This window comes from Caretta caretta, chromosome 9, assembly GCF_965140235.1.
Source record: "Caretta caretta isolate rCarCar2 chromosome 9, rCarCar1.hap1, whole genome shotgun sequence".
NCBI lineage: Eukaryota > Metazoa > Chordata > Testudines > Cheloniidae > Caretta > Caretta caretta.
In genome coordinates this window covers 17,849,209-17,866,550 of record NC_134214.1, presented here as the reverse complement: position 1 = coordinate 17,866,550, position 17,342 = coordinate 17,849,209, and the positions used below count along the sequence as shown (strand labels likewise).

The 17,342-nt window shown below is 40.7% G+C and overlaps 1 protein-coding gene across 6 annotated transcripts in view; it reads left to right on the top strand.

The window, feature by feature from the left end:
- The window catches only part of LOC125642499 (uncharacterized), a 324,292-nt gene that overhangs the window by 264,466 nt on the left and 42,484 nt on the right, over window positions 1-17,342 (top strand). For 5 of the 6 annotated variants that reach the window (XM_075132132.1, XM_075132130.1, XM_048863983.2 and 2 more), the window contains 7 exons: window positions 3,099-3,227; window positions 3,677-3,805; window positions 5,516-5,650; window positions 7,147-7,281; window positions 9,863-9,994; window positions 11,330-11,458; window positions 15,475-15,606. In XM_075132132.1, the coding sequence (XP_074988233.1) occupies window positions 3,099-3,227; window positions 3,677-3,805; window positions 5,516-5,650; window positions 7,147-7,281; window positions 9,863-9,994; window positions 11,330-11,458; window positions 15,475-15,606 (921 nt within the window). The remainder of the gene's footprint in view (window positions 1-3,098; window positions 3,228-3,676; window positions 3,806-5,515; window positions 5,651-7,146; window positions 7,282-9,862; window positions 9,995-11,329; window positions 11,459-15,474; window positions 15,607-17,342) is intronic. The other variant, XM_075132131.1, reaches the window with a different exon arrangement.

Genomic DNA, 17,342 nt, shown 5'->3' with positions numbered 1-17,342 from the left:
AGTTCCTATTTCCCCAAAATATCCCCCCAAGTCCTTAGACCCCCTTTCCTGGGGAGGCTTGAGAATAAACAAGATGAGCACAAACCCCTTGGATTTTTAAGTCCCAAAAAACCCAATCAAATTCTTAAAAATCAGAAGTTTATTAGAAGAACAAAAAAAGATAAGAGAACAACACTGTAAGATCAGAATGGAAGATAATCTTACAGGCAGTCAGATTCAATAAGTTACAAAATGACACAAAAACAGGAATACACATTTCCTCCAGCACAGCGAATTTACAAGCCAAAACACAAAGAAAACCTAATGCATTTTCGAGGTAGATTACTTAGTAACTTTACAGGAGTTGGAGAGCTTGCATCCTTGATCTGTTCCCGGCAAAGGTATCACACAGACAGACAAAAACCTTTCCCCCCCACTCCAGATTTGAAAGTATCTTGTCCCCTCATTGGTCATTTTGGGTCAGGTGCCAGCAAGGTTACCTGAGCTTCTTAACCCTTTACAGGTGAAAGGATTTTGCCTCTGGCCAGGAGGGATTTTATAGCTCTGTATACAGAAAGGTGGTTACCCTTCCCTTTATATTTATGACACCTCTGGAAAAGTTGTCTGCACATTCAGCTCACTCAACATCCATGGCCTTTGTGAGTAATGTCCCAATTGTGGACATTTGCAGAATGGCAACGTGGTCCACAGTCTACACCTTTATTAGATATTATGCAATTACTACTGCATCAAGGGAAAGTGCTAATGTAGGGAAAGCAGTTCTGCAGTTCCTCTTCTGATGAAACTCCTAGCACTGCCTCCATTGAAACTGCGTGAGAGTCACTTAGTGTAATGGATATATGCAATCACTCAAAGAAGAGAGAATGGTTAATTGCCTTTCATAACTCTTGTTCACCAAGATATGTTGCATACGCCCATTATGTCAGTCACCCTCCTTCCATGACACATCAGAGCCTTTAATCTAAGGCTCCAGTACAAAGGATCTGAAAGGTGAGCAGGGTGCCTCTGCCCTTTATACCCTCAGCTCAGAGAACTAGGGCACTGACGGGGCTGCCCAGCATGGCCACCCCTACCACTTTTTCTAGGGCTAGCAGAAACTCTCCAGCACCAGTGCACAAGACATGCACACCCCTTGTGTAATGAACATATGCAACAAATCTTGAAGAATAACATTTATGAAAATTGAGTAACCATTCTTTATGTGTTTGTTTTTATATCAAGTCCCATTCATTTTATACACTTTCCACAAAATACTAATGTGCTGCAGTGGGTCTATGGTGTAGTCCATTGCTCTCTTGGCTCTTTTTCAAAGGTCTCTTCTGGGAGAGAGTACTGCTGTCTGCGTTGATACAGAAAGTAAATATGGTTTGTCCAGGCGTCCCTTTATGGTAGCCCAGACAAGCTATCCCAGTCTTTTATTGTGTTGGTGGATTTGGGACTATTTTTATGAATTTTCTGATTTATTTACTATACTGTATAGGAGTTGTTTGTTAGTATCAGAGTTTTTAATGCTCAGAATTCTCTAACTGAACCTGGTTGATAAGCCAGTGCCCTTTATATGGAAGTGATGTTACAAGAGATTCTCTTTTTTTCTTGTCTCTACCACCTTGTAAAAGAACTTTCATGCTCTGTCAGGGCAGGTGCACAGGGTTGAGGAGAAACCAAATGGATAGGTAGAATGCTCATTTCTTGATGTACCCTACATGTTTTCTTCATCTATGTAAAGCCAATCAGAGCTTGTGCCTTCATCAGTGGGGTTTTCACATTGTGGTGGTTCTTATGGACCCATAATGATGTCATGGAGAAAGAATAGGTGACAGCAAGTTACTGGAAGAGAGAAAATTTTGCAGTCCTAATGACAGTGGGGCAGGTTCCCAGGACTGATCAGCTGCAAGTTGGATTAGCATGGACTGGGCCGTAGTGAGGGAACGAGAACAAAGAAGATTAAACTGTGATAGTTTCTAGTTTGCTGTGCATCATAGCTAGAGTTAGTAAGCCACTGTGGTGTCTTTTGGCTCTTAAATTGGGATGTTTTACCTGTATTCATAATGTAATAAAGTTGCTTAGGCATAAACTGTAAGCTGGCTGAGGCAGGGCCCAGGCTCTCTGCTGCACTTTACAAATAATAATATATTCATTCTATATTTACAAAGGATTTTCATATATTTAATCCAATGGAATATTTTTCTATCTTTAAAAAGAATACAGAATTATGGAACTGGGTTATTGGCCAAATCCTCATCCCACTGAAGTCAATGTTGATAATGATAATTTGCCTTGTATGGATCAATGGAAAATACAGGATTTGGCCCTCTATGAATATCTCATTTTTTTTCTCCCCTTCTCTTTTTTAAACCAGCATAGATCACAGTTTTTAGAGAAAAGCTAAATAGTTGGGCAAATCAGAAGCTAAATTTCCATAATAATGAATGAAAGAAAACTGGATGAAAATTAATGCTGAATCTCAGGTTTCTTAATGTGTGTTGAGAAAATGTCAATTAAGTCAGTTACTGAAGATAATCCCAGCAACTGTATTTACAGCTCAAGCTGAAAATAACGGAGCTCTGCTCATTTACCAAAATGGTTTTTTTGCTAGAACAATCACAGCTTTACCAAACGGAGTCGGCTGCTGTATGTATTAGCGATCTTTGGACAATATAAAATGTCTCTGGAACATCAGAGAATCTAACTCTTTTAGGTACTGGCAGCAATATGGAAGTAATAATCTATGTCTTTTAAATAATTACCTCCACATTTTCAAAATTTCAGCCTGGTAACTCTCATTTATAGTCAGTGGGAGTTAAACCCCATGCATGGCTTTTTTTTACATTGCCAGGGATTGCATTTAGCTAAAAGACACATTTCCCATCAGATATTTGAGTCTTGTTACTTCGGCTGTCATTTTTCAATAATCTCCATGGAGACAGATATTATTGTACATGGCAACGAGAGTGACATGGCATCATTTGTGGGTTGCTTGACCAAAACGGTTCTTTAATTGCTCGGTGTCATTCTGATGATTGAAGCATTATTTCACTTTGCTTCTAATGCAGTGAAGAGATTACTTAGCCCATTCATCTCCTCTGCTTTCTTTGCAGCTTGCTCCCCTGGGACTTATGGGCAAGATTGTAATAGCATTTGTAAGTGTCAGAATGGAGGCTCATGCGACCATGTAACAGGACAATGTCACTGCCCACCGGGAATTAATGGACAGATTTGTGAGGATGGTACGATTTCTGTTGTTTAATTATGTATAACTGCTGCCTGGGAGTCTTGTGATTTACCATTATTCTTATTTTTATTTATTTGTACTATGGTAGATCTTAAGAGTCACAAGTGAGATAGGTCCTTGTGCTAGGGAAAAGCTTGCTATCTAAATAATAGGACTGACAAAGGGTGGGAGAGAAAAGATGATATCTCCATTTTAAGGATGGCAAACTGAGGCACAAAGAAATTAAGTGACTTGTCCAAGGTCATATAGGAAGACTGTGGCAGAGCCAGATATCGGACTCCGATTTCCCAAATCCCAGTCCAGTATCTTACCCAGCAGAGCATCCTTTTTCCTCAATATATTTTCTGTAGAAAGTATGCCAAGAGAAGCTGGCATGGTATTTTATAGCAAAAGCTTGGTACCGTATTGCCCATCAATTGCTGTGTTTATTTGTGCACCCACTAGGCTGTCCAAAAGGATTCTTTGGGAAGAACTGTAACAAGAAATGTAACTGTGCCAACAATGGCTATTGCCATAGACTCTATGGAGCCTGTCTATGTGACCCAGGGTTATATGGTCGCTTCTGCCATCTAAGTAAGTCTTAATGATTTTTCTAAATTATTTATTTAAAACATGCAGGGCATAATCGGAGTAAAAAGTCTCTCAACACAATTCCACAGGTTATTTAACAATGTGTAGCCCAACTGATGTCAGTGGGACTACTCACATGCTTAAGTTTGGCTCATGCTTAAGTGCTTTGCTAATTCAGGGCATATAAGAGCAGATAATGTTTACCAAGCCCATGGAAGTGTTGTGTAATTTTCACTGATCTTTTCACTTAGAGCTGGGACCAGATTGTTGGTCAAGGCTAAGGCTAGATTTAGTGTTGGAGCAGGTATGTGGTTAGGTTTGGGTTCAGGCTGGGTCAAATCATGGGTTAGAGTTAGTATTCCTGGGATACTGTCAGATTTGGGCCAGATTATGGGGGCTAGATTGTGGGGCCTGACTCAGGTTGGGGTTGGGATTGGGATTGGTGGATGACCCACGCTAGGAATAGGGCCGGTACCAGGTCATGTACAAAATTGAGTTAGGGTTAGTGCCATCTGGTGACTTGGTTTAGGATTGGGGCTGGCTGGTGGCCCCTGGGCAGGGTTAGTATCAAGGTTTGGCAGGCCAGAATTAGGGTTGGGCCCTGGGTCGGGGCTGGCTGGTGGGCTAGGGCTAGGGTTCAGCTGGAGCTGGAACTAGAGATGATAGAAAACTGAAAAATATTTCTTGAGAACTTTCAATATTTCAGAACTATTTTCATCTATTGGTCTTTAAAACAGAACCATTTTTTACCTTCAAATGTTTTGTGATTTTTTTCCATTTTCAAATTAAGAATTGTACTAGTCTCTAAGGTGCCACAAGTACTCCTTTTCTTTTTACTAAAATAAAGGGTTTTCTTTTTTTGAAACTGCTTTTTTTAACTGACCTCATCATTACGTTGACCAAACAAAACTGGCTCTTCAACCCCCAAAAAACCAAATTCCCAAAGAACAAAGACAAGCGACTGACCACAGGGAAAGAAGAGAAGCACAATGACTGAGCACAGAAAGAAGAGAGGCACAGTAACCAACAGTCAAAACCAATAAAAATCAAAGGTACGATGACCAACAGCTGAACTCAGAAAAGAAAGAAAATTCCAATGGCTGAGAGCTGAACAAACACAGAATAATTAAGACTTAACAACTGAACATAAAAAAAGAGTAGAGAAATACAGTGATGGAACCCACATGTGAAGAAAGAGAATGCTAATGATAACAGAACAGATGTGAAAAGAGAAGAAAGAGATGACCAATTATGAAGGTGAAGAAGACCAACAATGAATATAAGGACTGCAAAGTGAGAGAATGAAAAACAAATAAAATGAAAAACAAAACAAACATGTAAAGTATCTAGGGGGCTTATTATTAGAAAAATGGGGAAAATTGACTTTTTCATTAAAACTTTCATTTTTTGACCCGAAGTTTTGTTCAAAAGATTGCAACTAGCTCTACTTTTGAACATTTCTGATTATTACATTCACTTCACATTGCCCAAAATAAAATGAGTTAGTTAATACAAGAATTATGTAAACTGTATTTTACACACATACATGCTCATGTGTACACACTTGAGTGCCTGTGAGTGTACATATTTGCTCAGAAGTACAGTGAACTTTTTGTTTGACAGCAAAAGCACTCTCTGCAGATCTGTGTGTAGACATCTAAAATAAGTCATGTGCAATTGCAAAATTAACAATTCCATTTAATCTGGTTGCAGCTTGTCCCAAGTGGACCTTTGGAGCTGGCTGTTCAGAAGAATGTCAGTGTGTCAAGGAGAACACTCTGGCATGCAATGCCAGAAATGGTACTTGCACCTGCAAACCAGGTCATCAAGGGAACAAGTGCCAGAAAGGTATAATCTACTACTGATCCTTTTATTTCTGGAAAGTCCTGTTTCTATTTATTACATCTCACTGCTCCTCTCACATGCAGTCTTGCATTGCACCAAACTCTAAAGTAGTCTGCCAGTTGTTTCTCTGTATTTTTCCTACTCCAGAGCCAGGGGAACATTTGGCTTCATTGAGGTTGCAGGAGTATAAATGAGGGTAGAATCTGCCCAGCTGTTTTAACCTGAGCAGCTGACATTTGGGATGGAAACCTGACATCATTGAAGATAATAGGAGTTTTGCCATTGATTTCAATAAGGTCAAGATTTTATCCCAGGGATTTTTTTACACAGACAGTGATTTTAGAGCCCCAGGCTGTATTTTGAGGCAGCTGAACTTTTTGTGAATGATTGTGGCAGTGTGTTACTAGATCAGTTTTGCAGCTTTTTCATTTCTCCCTTTATGGTTTTTGTGGCTAGTGCAAAGGAAACTGTATTCTACAGTCACATTTCAGTATCTTCGTAATCGTCTGTGGACAGTTAATGCAGTAATGCAATATAGATAATTACTTCACATTTCCCCTTGAATTCTTATGCCATAGGGCAACTGGTAGGATTTTGATGGGGTTGGGGGTGGGTGGGGAATAATAATAATGATAATTATTAAATATCCTTAGTCCTCTTGGCTAAGGATCAAATCAGAACAAGCCTATTCTTCCACCTCTGAACTCTGTACAAAGGCACCCAAGCAGAAGTGTATATGAAGGCAAGCATTTTGGGGTATCAGAAGTAATAACATGAAGAGAATAAGTAGACTGAATTATACAGGCACTTTCAGCAGCTGTTTCTCATGAATTCATGTGCTTTTTTCTCTGGTATAAGCTAGGTCTGTTGTTGTTACTACTATAATTATTATTTGTTTTTAATGTAGTAATGCTGGAGGTCCCAATCATGGATTAGAGCCCCATTGTGTAGGCACTACACAGTGAGGCAGAATGTAGTGGAAAGTGTACTCTGAGGGTCAAATTCTCTTCTCACACCTCTTGCAACTCTACTGAATTGCTGCACTGGTTAAGTGACAGGAAATTAGGACCGTATTCTGCCCTTGGTTGTAGGCACAAAACTCCCACTCATGTCAGTAAGTGATGCATGGGAGTATCATAGAGCAGAAATTGTCCCTTTGACTCTTTTGTTCTGTTCTACTGTTATGAAAACCCTCTGCTGTGCTACTCTTAGGCTGTCATTGAAATCTATATTTAAACATGTCCTTATCCAGTATGTGACTCTGTATTTTGGATGGTGTTTGGAGGGCATCCCATGCGTAATGACCCCTTCTGTGTTTAATGTAAATGTTTAAATTTATGCAATAGTGAACACAGCTAGATTATCAATTATATTTCCTTGTAATGTTTGAATTTCTATGTCAAATATCGTTTCTGCCAAATTATCTAGCAACTTTTGTTTCAGTTTTCTCAGCTACTCCTTGTTCTAACATACGTTCTTTGTGCACTCACGTTTTTCAGAGTGTCCGCCTGGCTTTTATGGAGCTGGCTGTAAGCTGAAGTGCAGCTGTCCTGCTGATGCTTTATGTGACCAGGAGACTGGAGACTGCAAGCATCCATGCCCACCAGGTTTCCATGGAGAAAGGTGCCATTTATGTAGGTACCTGGAGGCATATTTCAAAGAGAGGTGTAAAAGTGGATTAAGAAATTCAGCCCTGGGAAACCCAAGTTCAGATACCAAAATTCTAGATATTATGCTAAATTGTTACTGACACAAGTAGGCACGCTTCCAATGAAGCCAACTGTAGTTGTGTATACTGATGCCAGTGGTAAATTTGACCTCTGGTGTATGCTGGTGGTGATAGGCTCAGGTACTAGGGCATCTAGGCAGCATAATCGACCATCAGATGTGAAGAGAGCCACTTTCTGACTCTCTAGACTGGGAGGGGATGTTAGCTCCGTGGCAGATTATGGGTATAGGAAAGAGCACAGAGCTTGGAGGAGTGAAGTTGAGATTCCGTTCCTCCTTTCATTTGAAATGCAATATGTGCTGAATATATTGTGTCAGCTAAAGCCTGCAGACTCCCACTGGTCTGGGAAATGAGTGGAAAATATAAATAAATAATGTAGCAGCTCATTTTAATCCCCGGACAAGAGGCGGGTTCTCTGTCCAATGACATTCTTCTAGAGATGGACAACTGGAAGGAAGTGCAGGATCATCCTGCCTGTCACCTAAAATGAGGATAAAAGATTGAGGATAGTTAAGAATACTTTTTATGGCTCCCAGTAACTTAATATTTCCTTTTAAAGCTTCAGGCCTAGATTTTCCAGAGTTTTATTGCACAGTTAATTAAAGATCACAAATCACTGAGACACTGGCACTAAAATAGATCACTCTATAGCAGTGCTACCTGGATTAAAATTGGTATTGGTGATGCTTCCTAACGTTTCAGAATGTTTTCTTATGGTAACCACAGTCCATGTCCTCTGGCTTCTTTTGAACAGCGTGTGGCCCAGGGAAGTTTGGTGTGAACTGCAGGCAGAGCTGTGGCTGTGCAGGAGCACTATGCGACTCAAAGACTGGGCAGTGCATGTGCCCCGCTGGCAGAAGAGGTGCTGCATGTGATCAATGCTTGATGCTTGCATAGATTATTGTGCAGAGAACTTAACCTTTGTGGAGTTGGAATGGGGAGACTGGGGAGAGGTTAAGTAATTCTAGTGTCCATAAAAACTGGAACAAGGTAACACCTTCTATCTGCAGAATGGACAAGCTCATGTATCCATATGGACTTCATACGAACTTCATGGAATCCACTCCGAAGCGGTAGGAGTTAGTTCAGTCACCCTGCCCGTTCATTCCATTCTCTCTGCTAAGACTGCCAATAGAGGTGCCAGTTGCAATGGTGATTTGGGTAAGGGGCAGGGCTGGTGCTAGACAGGGAGATCAGGGCAGTTGTACTAGACTCGAGCTGTCAGCAGGTCTGTGCTGCTGTGTACACAGTGCCTCCTGCCTGGTTCATGTCTGCTGCAGGGAACAAGTGCAGAGCTCAGAGACAATATGGAAAGAGGGCCTGGGTATCTCCCTTAGCCATCCTGAAACCAGTAAGGGAAAAGGCCAGGAGGGGGAACAGGTGAGGGAGTAAAAGCATGGGGAAGAAGGGGAAAGATGGGGAAGGGGCAAGAACATGAAGCTACTGCTACTGGGAACAGTCCTAGAAAACCCTGCTTCCACTTCTTACCTCAGGCATTGGCTGTTGCCCTCATGATGAGGACATCTATCCACTCTACTAGGACTGCTGACTTGCTGCCTCATAAATAAAAAATATGGCCTTATGGCTAACGAAAGGATAAGGAGCTGAGAAATCTGGGTTCGGCTCCCATCCCAGTCATCAACTAACTTGTGTACCTCCGGTTCCACCTCATAAAATGGGGATAATGATATATCTCACAGGGGTCCTGGGCATTAATATTGGTAAAGCACTTTGATATCCTCAGATGGAATGCGGTATGGTAGTGCAGAGAACTACAGTTATAACTGATTCTTTCACACACATCCCCGTTTCTCATTTTCTGATGGACTTCCCCAGACCAACAATATGTGTAATTCTGAGATTTGTGCTTGGATTCCTGATGCTTCACAAACGTTAGCTGAAGGAGAAGGTCAGAGGTCAGTGGTGCGTCTATCCATCAAGAGGAGAAAATAGGAAATTAGAAATCAGCCCAAACCAAATCCCACACCTGAGCACCCGGCTCTTTTCCTAAAGCTCGGATCTCTACCTAGCTCCTTCCCATCTGATTCTGGCCCTATCACTGCAGGAAATGCAGAGTGTAGTTCTGTACTCTGTGGCGATGGTGGTGGTGTTGTTTTTTCAAAAATCTCTCTTCTAATTGAGGTTCTCCTTTTCCTCTTCTGTGCTATGTAACCCACTCCTCAGATACATCCAAACCAACTGCAACATTAGTGTATTGCAAACCATAGAGAAATACAGGCCTTTTGTGATGGAGGTTGGAAGTGAGCCTCTGTGTCTCTGTTCAGATGTTTTCTCAAAGGGCTGCAATACAATATTGTGTTGATTTCTTTGGGGGTTTTGTTATGGAAGAGCTGTCGATCCATAGAGATAATTCTCTTTCCAGTTCTGCTTTATTTATTTTTTTAATTCCCTTCGGTAACAGCTGAAATCTGCAACTGTCTTGAGATAACAAATGGTTCCGTGCTCTTCTTTCTTGTTTCTTATAGATTGCCCTGATGGTCTGTGGGGAGTAGACTGCCAGTTCTTCTGTGAGACCTGTGAGAATGGAGGGAAGTGTAACAAAGTGACTGGAATCTGTGACTGCCCTCTGGGATACACTGGGAAATCCTGTTACCTACGTAAGTCATCATACTGCATGGGTCAACAAAAAGAAAGTCAATAGAGAAATCAGCCTGAGCACTGATTTTTACCTTCTGTCTATTTTATAAGATATTTGCTGCATTAGGATATGCTAATCAAAGTTTCAGATGCATTACAAATTGACCAGGATGGATTTATGGTGTTTGCCAGACAGAGAGAGATTAGAGAGGAATCCAAATGATGAGCTAAACAGCTGCACCAAATAATCATGGAACCATCAGTCCAACTGTATGGCAATATGCTAGGCAGAGAGAAAATGACAGCACTAAAAGTAAAATAGGCTGATTTCCAATGGGAGTTGGGTATCTAGCTTCCTTTATGGTCTTTTGAAAATCTCAGCCATAAGGTAACACAGCCTTTGACTTCTGGTCACCAATTCAAATGTAGTTTATGTTGGTCTTGAAGGAAAGTCATTTCCACCTGGTGGCCGTTTGGTGGTCTCAGTCCAAGCCCTGACGCACTGGTGGCCACATCACCAAACTGCCACCATATGGCATCAATAGGCACATTTGGCATTTAGTTGGTTCCCTTCATTGAGAGATCATGGGCAGAATAGGCTACAATCTTTCCCAAAATGATTCAGTCCAGAGCTGAATTTGAGCAGTTTGGCCAGACAGTATGGGAAAGCTGCCTATGATGTACTGGTTGTGTGACTAAACAGAGGACTTCAGTTGCTACTGAAACACCTAAAGAGGGAGTGGGGGGATTATAGAGGCCCCCTATATTCTTCCACTGGGAGTTGAGTTTGCCCCTCCAACCCTACAGAAGAATGTGGGGATTGATCCCTCCCTATATCCTGCATGGATCTTGGGGATCTACCAGAGGTAAGAGCTGCCACTGAACAACAGGCCCCTTTGGTCCCACTCCAGCTCCATGTCTCCCTCTTAGGGAGAGCATTGTCCCAGCTCGTAATATCAAAAATGTCATTCAACTTTGGCCATGAATGTCACTGACATTCATAATTCAGGGTTTGGGCCTGTGCACTCCCCGCTTCAGCAGGAGGTTCCCTTTCCATATTTCCATTAACTAACTGATTTATTGGACATGCTATGAAGTTTATGAAGCAACTCCACTAAGTCAGTTGAGTGACTCCCAATGCATGGGATTAGGCTTTATTAAGCCCTGCTCTCTTAGTATATAAACTGCTGATATTTCGCTCATTTTTGTTTTTATTTTCTGTGTTCGGCTAATATCTGATTCAGAAGGCGGAAGGAGGGCAGAACAAGTGAAGTGGTTGCTGTCTCATTTGAAATGACAGCCCATGCTTGAGTTAATATCTAGGTGAAAAATACCATCTGTCTATTTGTTTTCAGCCTGCCCCCATGGTTACTATGGGCAAAACTGTCTGTTGCAGTGCAGCTGTGATAGCAATGCTCAGTGTCACCATGTTACCGGAGAGTGCACATGTCCTCCTGGCTGGAGTGGCCATGACTGCAAACGTCGTAAGTCAGCAATGTATCCTCTGTACTCAAGTTGTGCTGTCTTTCATAAACTTAAATGGAAACCAAGGGAACCAAGACTCTGTTTGTTCTTAGACTTGTCAGACTATTAAACTTTTTAATATATTTTTGCTAATCTTGTTGCTTTTGAAATTGTGTATTTATAGATTTATACAGCCTGGGTGGTGATAATCCTTAATTATCTATGTTCATAGTTTTGAAATAGATGACTGATGAAGCACAAAGTGTTCATATAAGCACCTATTTTAACACTATGCATCAATTTTCTGAACACCGACTGTGCCATTAGTATTTTGACTGATAGCCAGTTTTGTTTTACATTTTCAATACAGCTTAGTTTTAAGATTAATTCCCAATCTTTCACTTTGTCTGGAGGGAAGACTTATCTCAACAAGTGAGCAGCACAGATGGTTTTGTGGCATAATGTCACTCCCTAACTTGTGAATATAAATGCTGTGTGAAATTCTGCTCTCTCTTACAACACAGTACAATAATAATACCTAGCTCTTATATAGAGCTTTTCAACAGTAGATCTCAAAGTGCTTCCCAGTCTTCAATGTATTTATCCACACAACTCCCCGGTGAGTTAGGGAAAAGTGTTATTATTCGTATTTTACAGATGGGGAACTGAGGCATAAATTGTTAAACTATTTAGGCATTGCTGTGCTCAGCGTTTAGGAGGTGACATATCATTTTCAAAAGGGATTTAGACACTTAGGAGTCTAAATCCCATTGACTGTCGCACATGACAGCTGCAATAACACACTATTAGTTCTTTTTACTATCATCAACATCATTGTAAAATGGAGTAGATTTTGTTCCTGGGCTGGTAAACTGTCACGCTGATACAACAAGGATGATTTTAGAACCACAGCAATTCTGATAATGCACAGATTGTGGCAAATCTCCATTACTTCCATTTGTGCTAAATATTTTCCAATGAAACTGAAACTTCATGGCAAATTTTTCCATTGATTTTGCAGACTTCAGTAATTTTGATTCTGGTTTTGATAAATTCCACCCCTTCTCTTAAAGCAATGGGTGATTTTTCTATTCTGGATATACTGGCAAAATTGAGGGTGGAGTTTGAGAAGGAACTTTCAACCTTTCCCAGGAACCCAGGGAAAACTCAAAGTGTTTTCGTGTTTAAATAGAATACATATGTTTCTGGAAAATTGAAAAGTGTCCTCCCTTTTTGGGTCACTACACAGTAGAGCTGGTCAAAAAACGGTAAATACATTTCACATAATGACAGGTTTCAGAGTAGCAGCCATGTTAGTCTGTATTCACAAAAAGAAAAGGAGTACTAGTGGCACCTTAGAGACTAACAAATTTATTTGAGCATAAGCTTTCGTGAAATACAGCTCACTTCATCGGATGCATTCAGTGGAAAATACAGTGGGGAGATTTATATACATAGAGAACATGAAACAATGGGTGTTACCATACACACTGTAACCAGAGTGATCACTTAAGGTGAGCTATTACCAGCAGGAGAGCGGAGGTGGGAGGGACCTTTTGTAGCGATAATCAAGGTGGGCCATTTCCAGCAGTTGACAAGAACGTCTGAGGAACAGTGGGGGGTTAAACATGGGGAAATAGTTTTACTTTGTGTAATGACCCATCCACTCCCAGTCTCTATTCAAGCCTAAGTTAATTGTATCCAGTTTGCAAATTAATTCCAATTCAGCAATCTCTCCTTGGAGTCTGTTTTTGAAGGTTTTTTTGTTGAAGTATTGCCACTTTTAGGTCTGTAATCGAGTGACCAGAGAGATTGAAGTGTTCTCCAACTGGTTTTTGAATGTTATAATTGTTGACGTCTGATTTGTGTCCATTTATTCTTTTACATAGAAACTGTCCAATTTGACCAATGTACATGGCAGAGGGGCATTGCTGGCACATGATGGCATATGTCACATTGGTAGATGTGCAGGTGAACGAGCCTCTGATAGTGTGGCTGATGTGAATAGGCCCTATGATGGTGTCCCCTGAATAGATATGTGGACACAGTTGGCAATGGGCTTTGTTGCAAGGCTAGGTTCCTGGGTTAGTGGTTCTGTTGTGTGGTGAGTGGTTGCTGGTGAGTATTTGCTTCAGGTTGGGGGGCTGTCTGTAAGCAAGGACTGGCCTGTCTCCCAAGATCTGTGAGAGTGATGGGTCATCCTTCAGGATAGGTTGTAGATCCTTGAGTATGCATTGGAGAGGTTTTAGTTGGGAGCTGAAGGTGATGGCTAGTGGCATTCTGTTATTTTCTTTGTTGGGCCTGTCCTGTAGTAGGTGACTTCTGGATACTCTTCTGGCTCTGTCAACAAAGCCCGTTGCCAACTGTGTCCACATATCAATGCCCCTCTGCCATGTACATTGGTCAAACTGGACAGTCTCTACATAAAAGAATAAATGGACACAAATCAGACGTCAACAATTATAACATTCAAAAACCAGTTGGAGAACACTTCAATCTCTCTTGTCACTCGATTACAGACCTAAAAGTGGCAATACTTCAATAAAAAACCTTCAAAAACAGACTCCAAGGAGAGATTGCTGAATTGGAATTAATTTGCAAACTGGATACAGTTAACTTAGTCTTGAATAGATACTGGGAGTGGATGGGTCATTACATGAAGTAAAACTGTTTCCCCATGTTTATCCCCCCACCCCCCACTGTTCCTCAGACGTTCTTGTCAACTGCTGGAAATGGCCCACTTTGATTATCACTATAAAAGGTCCCCCCCACCCCCTGCTCTCCTGCTGGTAATAGCTCACCTTAATTGATCACTCTGGTTACAGTGTGTATGGTGACACCCATTGTTTCATGTTCTCTATGTATATAAATCTCCCCACTGTATTTTCCACTGAATGCATCTGATGAAGTGAGCTGTAGCTCACGAAAGCTTATGCTCAAATAAATTTGTTCATCTCTAAGGTGCCACAAGTACTCCTTTTCTTTTTACATTTCACATAGAATTTCAAAAGAAATTACACTTTTTCATCTAATTCAAAATGTTCCATGAAAATTTTCATTTTTTTGGACTGAAAACCACAAACTTTCAGAAATCTGTTTGTTTCATTTTGGAGTGCGAAAAACATTCTTTAAAAAAGTCTCTCCTTTTTCCAGAGGAGAGTAAAAACGAAAGTGAGAAGGGTGTCTTTTCCCCCAATTAAATGCATTTTTTTCCAAAAAATTTCTCTCGAAGTGAGAACTTCTCTCTGCACAAAAATGAATAAGCCTTATGCAAAGTAACAGTGATCAAAATTTACAAACTTCAGTGTCTAGAATTAGTCACCTAAATCTACGTTTAAGCATTCAAATCAGTGTCCTGATTTTCAGAAATGCTGAGTAAGTGCATCACCCATTGACTTCATTTGAAATTCACAGATCCCTAGATGTTTAAGGCCAAAAGGGGCTATTGGATCATCTTGGCTAATCTCCTGTATAACACAGGCCGTAGGATTTCATCCAGTTACATCTGTAGTCAGCCCCAAAACTTATTTGACTAAAGCATTTCTTCCAGAAAAGCATTCAGTCTTGATCTTAAGAGTTCAAAAGATGGAGAATCCACCACTTCCCTTGGTAGTGTGTTCCAATTTGTCCTCACCCTGTCTGTTAAAAACATGTGCTTTATTTCTAATTTGAAATATGTCTGGCTTTTAACTTCTAGTAATTGATTCTTGATTATGCCTTTCTCTGATAAGTTAAAGAGCCCTTCAGTACCTGGTATTTTCTCTCCATGGAGGAGTACTCATCATTTCTGAATGTTAAATCACTTTGATCTAGTCGCTTTAATATCAGTTTATGCACTGGGGTAAACCAGTATAACTCCATTTACTTCAGTGGACCGATGCCTATTTACCCCAGCAGAAGATCTGGCCCTAAACATCTGGGTTTGAAAATGTTGGCTATTGTAACTATTTTCTAATCTCCCATCCAAATATAACACTGCCTGCTACTTCAAGCATGCAGTTCAGTCTCATGCAAATGTTGTTGTGTTGCTTCGCAGCTTGTGATGCTGGCCGTTGGGGAGAGCACTGTGAAAGCTTGTGTGTCTGCAATAACAGTGACGGTAGCTGTGACCCAGTCACTGGGATTTGTTTCTGTGAAGCAGGATACTCTGGGAAACACTGTGAGCAGAGTAAGTGCAAGAGCATCAAAGTGGGGAATTCACGGTGACCAAAATCAAAAATTGTTTTTCCTTTTGATTATTTTTAGGAAGGCATCCACATTGGAGTTCTCCATAGATAGGAGAATGCACATTTTTCAGGAGGCTCAGATTTCAGCAGTGCTAGACAGGTTAATTAATCATTTGGATTCCAGGAGAGTTATTTTCAGAATAGTTTTGAATTGAACAGCTACTTTGGCAATTGCACTTCATGTTACGGTGATTGAATTGCATATATCTGCATCTTTGCTCCCTCATGTAAGGTTTTAAGTTATTTGCCTTTTCTTCCAAAACTCCTTTAGAGCTCAGGCAGATAGAAATAGTTTACATGTCCACAATGGACGCAAACATAGATATGCTGATATCCTCCCTGCATCATAGCCCATATTCTGATACTAATCTCTTTCCCAAATACACCTCAGGTAATACGAGCTGTAAAAACATCATACAATGTGAACTCTTGTAAGGGGCAAGATTCCTTCCTGCCCCAGTCATGCCCTAAAGCATGAGATTTGAACACTGCATCTTGCCATCCCTAACTACAAATACCATTGTAGGTCCAAAAATTGTTCAGCTTCAAAGTCCAGCTGCCATATTTTACCTCATGCCACTAGTTTTGTGGGCAGTATTTATGTTATTCACAATGTCGTTCATGATAGGAAAAAGGAATAAACAAAAAGAAAGAGAGAAACGCCAAGAGGAAGGCAGATTAAAAAGGGGAGGAGAATGAAATATTGTATATTATGTTGGGCCTGCCCATTTGCTTCCTTCTCAAGATACTTGCATACCCCAGTGATAGGAGCCTTAGATATTCCTAAACTAACTAGTTATTTATTGTACTTCCAGTTACAGATTCATCTTTGAAAGCCCACATCATGTTGTTTCTTGGGCTCTGTGATATTTTCCAGACTGCCTAAAAATGACTTTGTTAATACAAATGTTGAAGTCCTTCCATTTTAAAGGGATCTGGCAGATATCTACACAACTCATTTCAAAATGAGTTAGCAAGACCTATAAACTGCCAGAGAAGCCCTGCATTATTGTGTCTAGGCTAAGCTATCACTACCATTCAGCTCTGTCTAAAGTGTGTCTAATGTAAATTAGCCAGCTGGCCCTATTTTAATTGATTTTTCTATAGCCCTGGAGGATATTATTTACAGGCTGAAGTGGGTGTTTTTTCCTTGAGATAGTGAGTGAGATACCAGTCTTTCCTTTAAATTCCCAACAATTACTGCTATGAAAATCTAAGTCTCTTATCCATCTCCCAGATGTAATGTTTTGGCTTGAATGTTTCCAAGCAGAGCATGTAAGTAGGGCATGCAGCTTTCAGTCTGGAGCTTTCCGGAGGAGGTCACCCTGTTTAATGTTCCCTCTCACTTACCTGGGTTCTACTGTGGAATTTGGATTGCAGAAAAAAAGTTGGCGGGGGGAGGAAATGGGTTTTAAGAGCAACATTAGGAATTTTGCATGGCTTATCCCCATCCCAGCAAGTGAGCTCTCATGGGATTTGGGCAAATAAGTGAGTCTAAACCGGTGTGTGGTACACATCAAATCAGAAACTAGGAATTTGGGAGTTGTAATTTCTGCAACTGTACACTTTGTTGTTGTTCTGTGTAGTATACAAAACTGACTGCATCCCTGAGATCTCCCTTTTCCCTTAAAATATACACCTTAATATAAAGCAACATAAGCTTCCTGCAGCAGCCAAC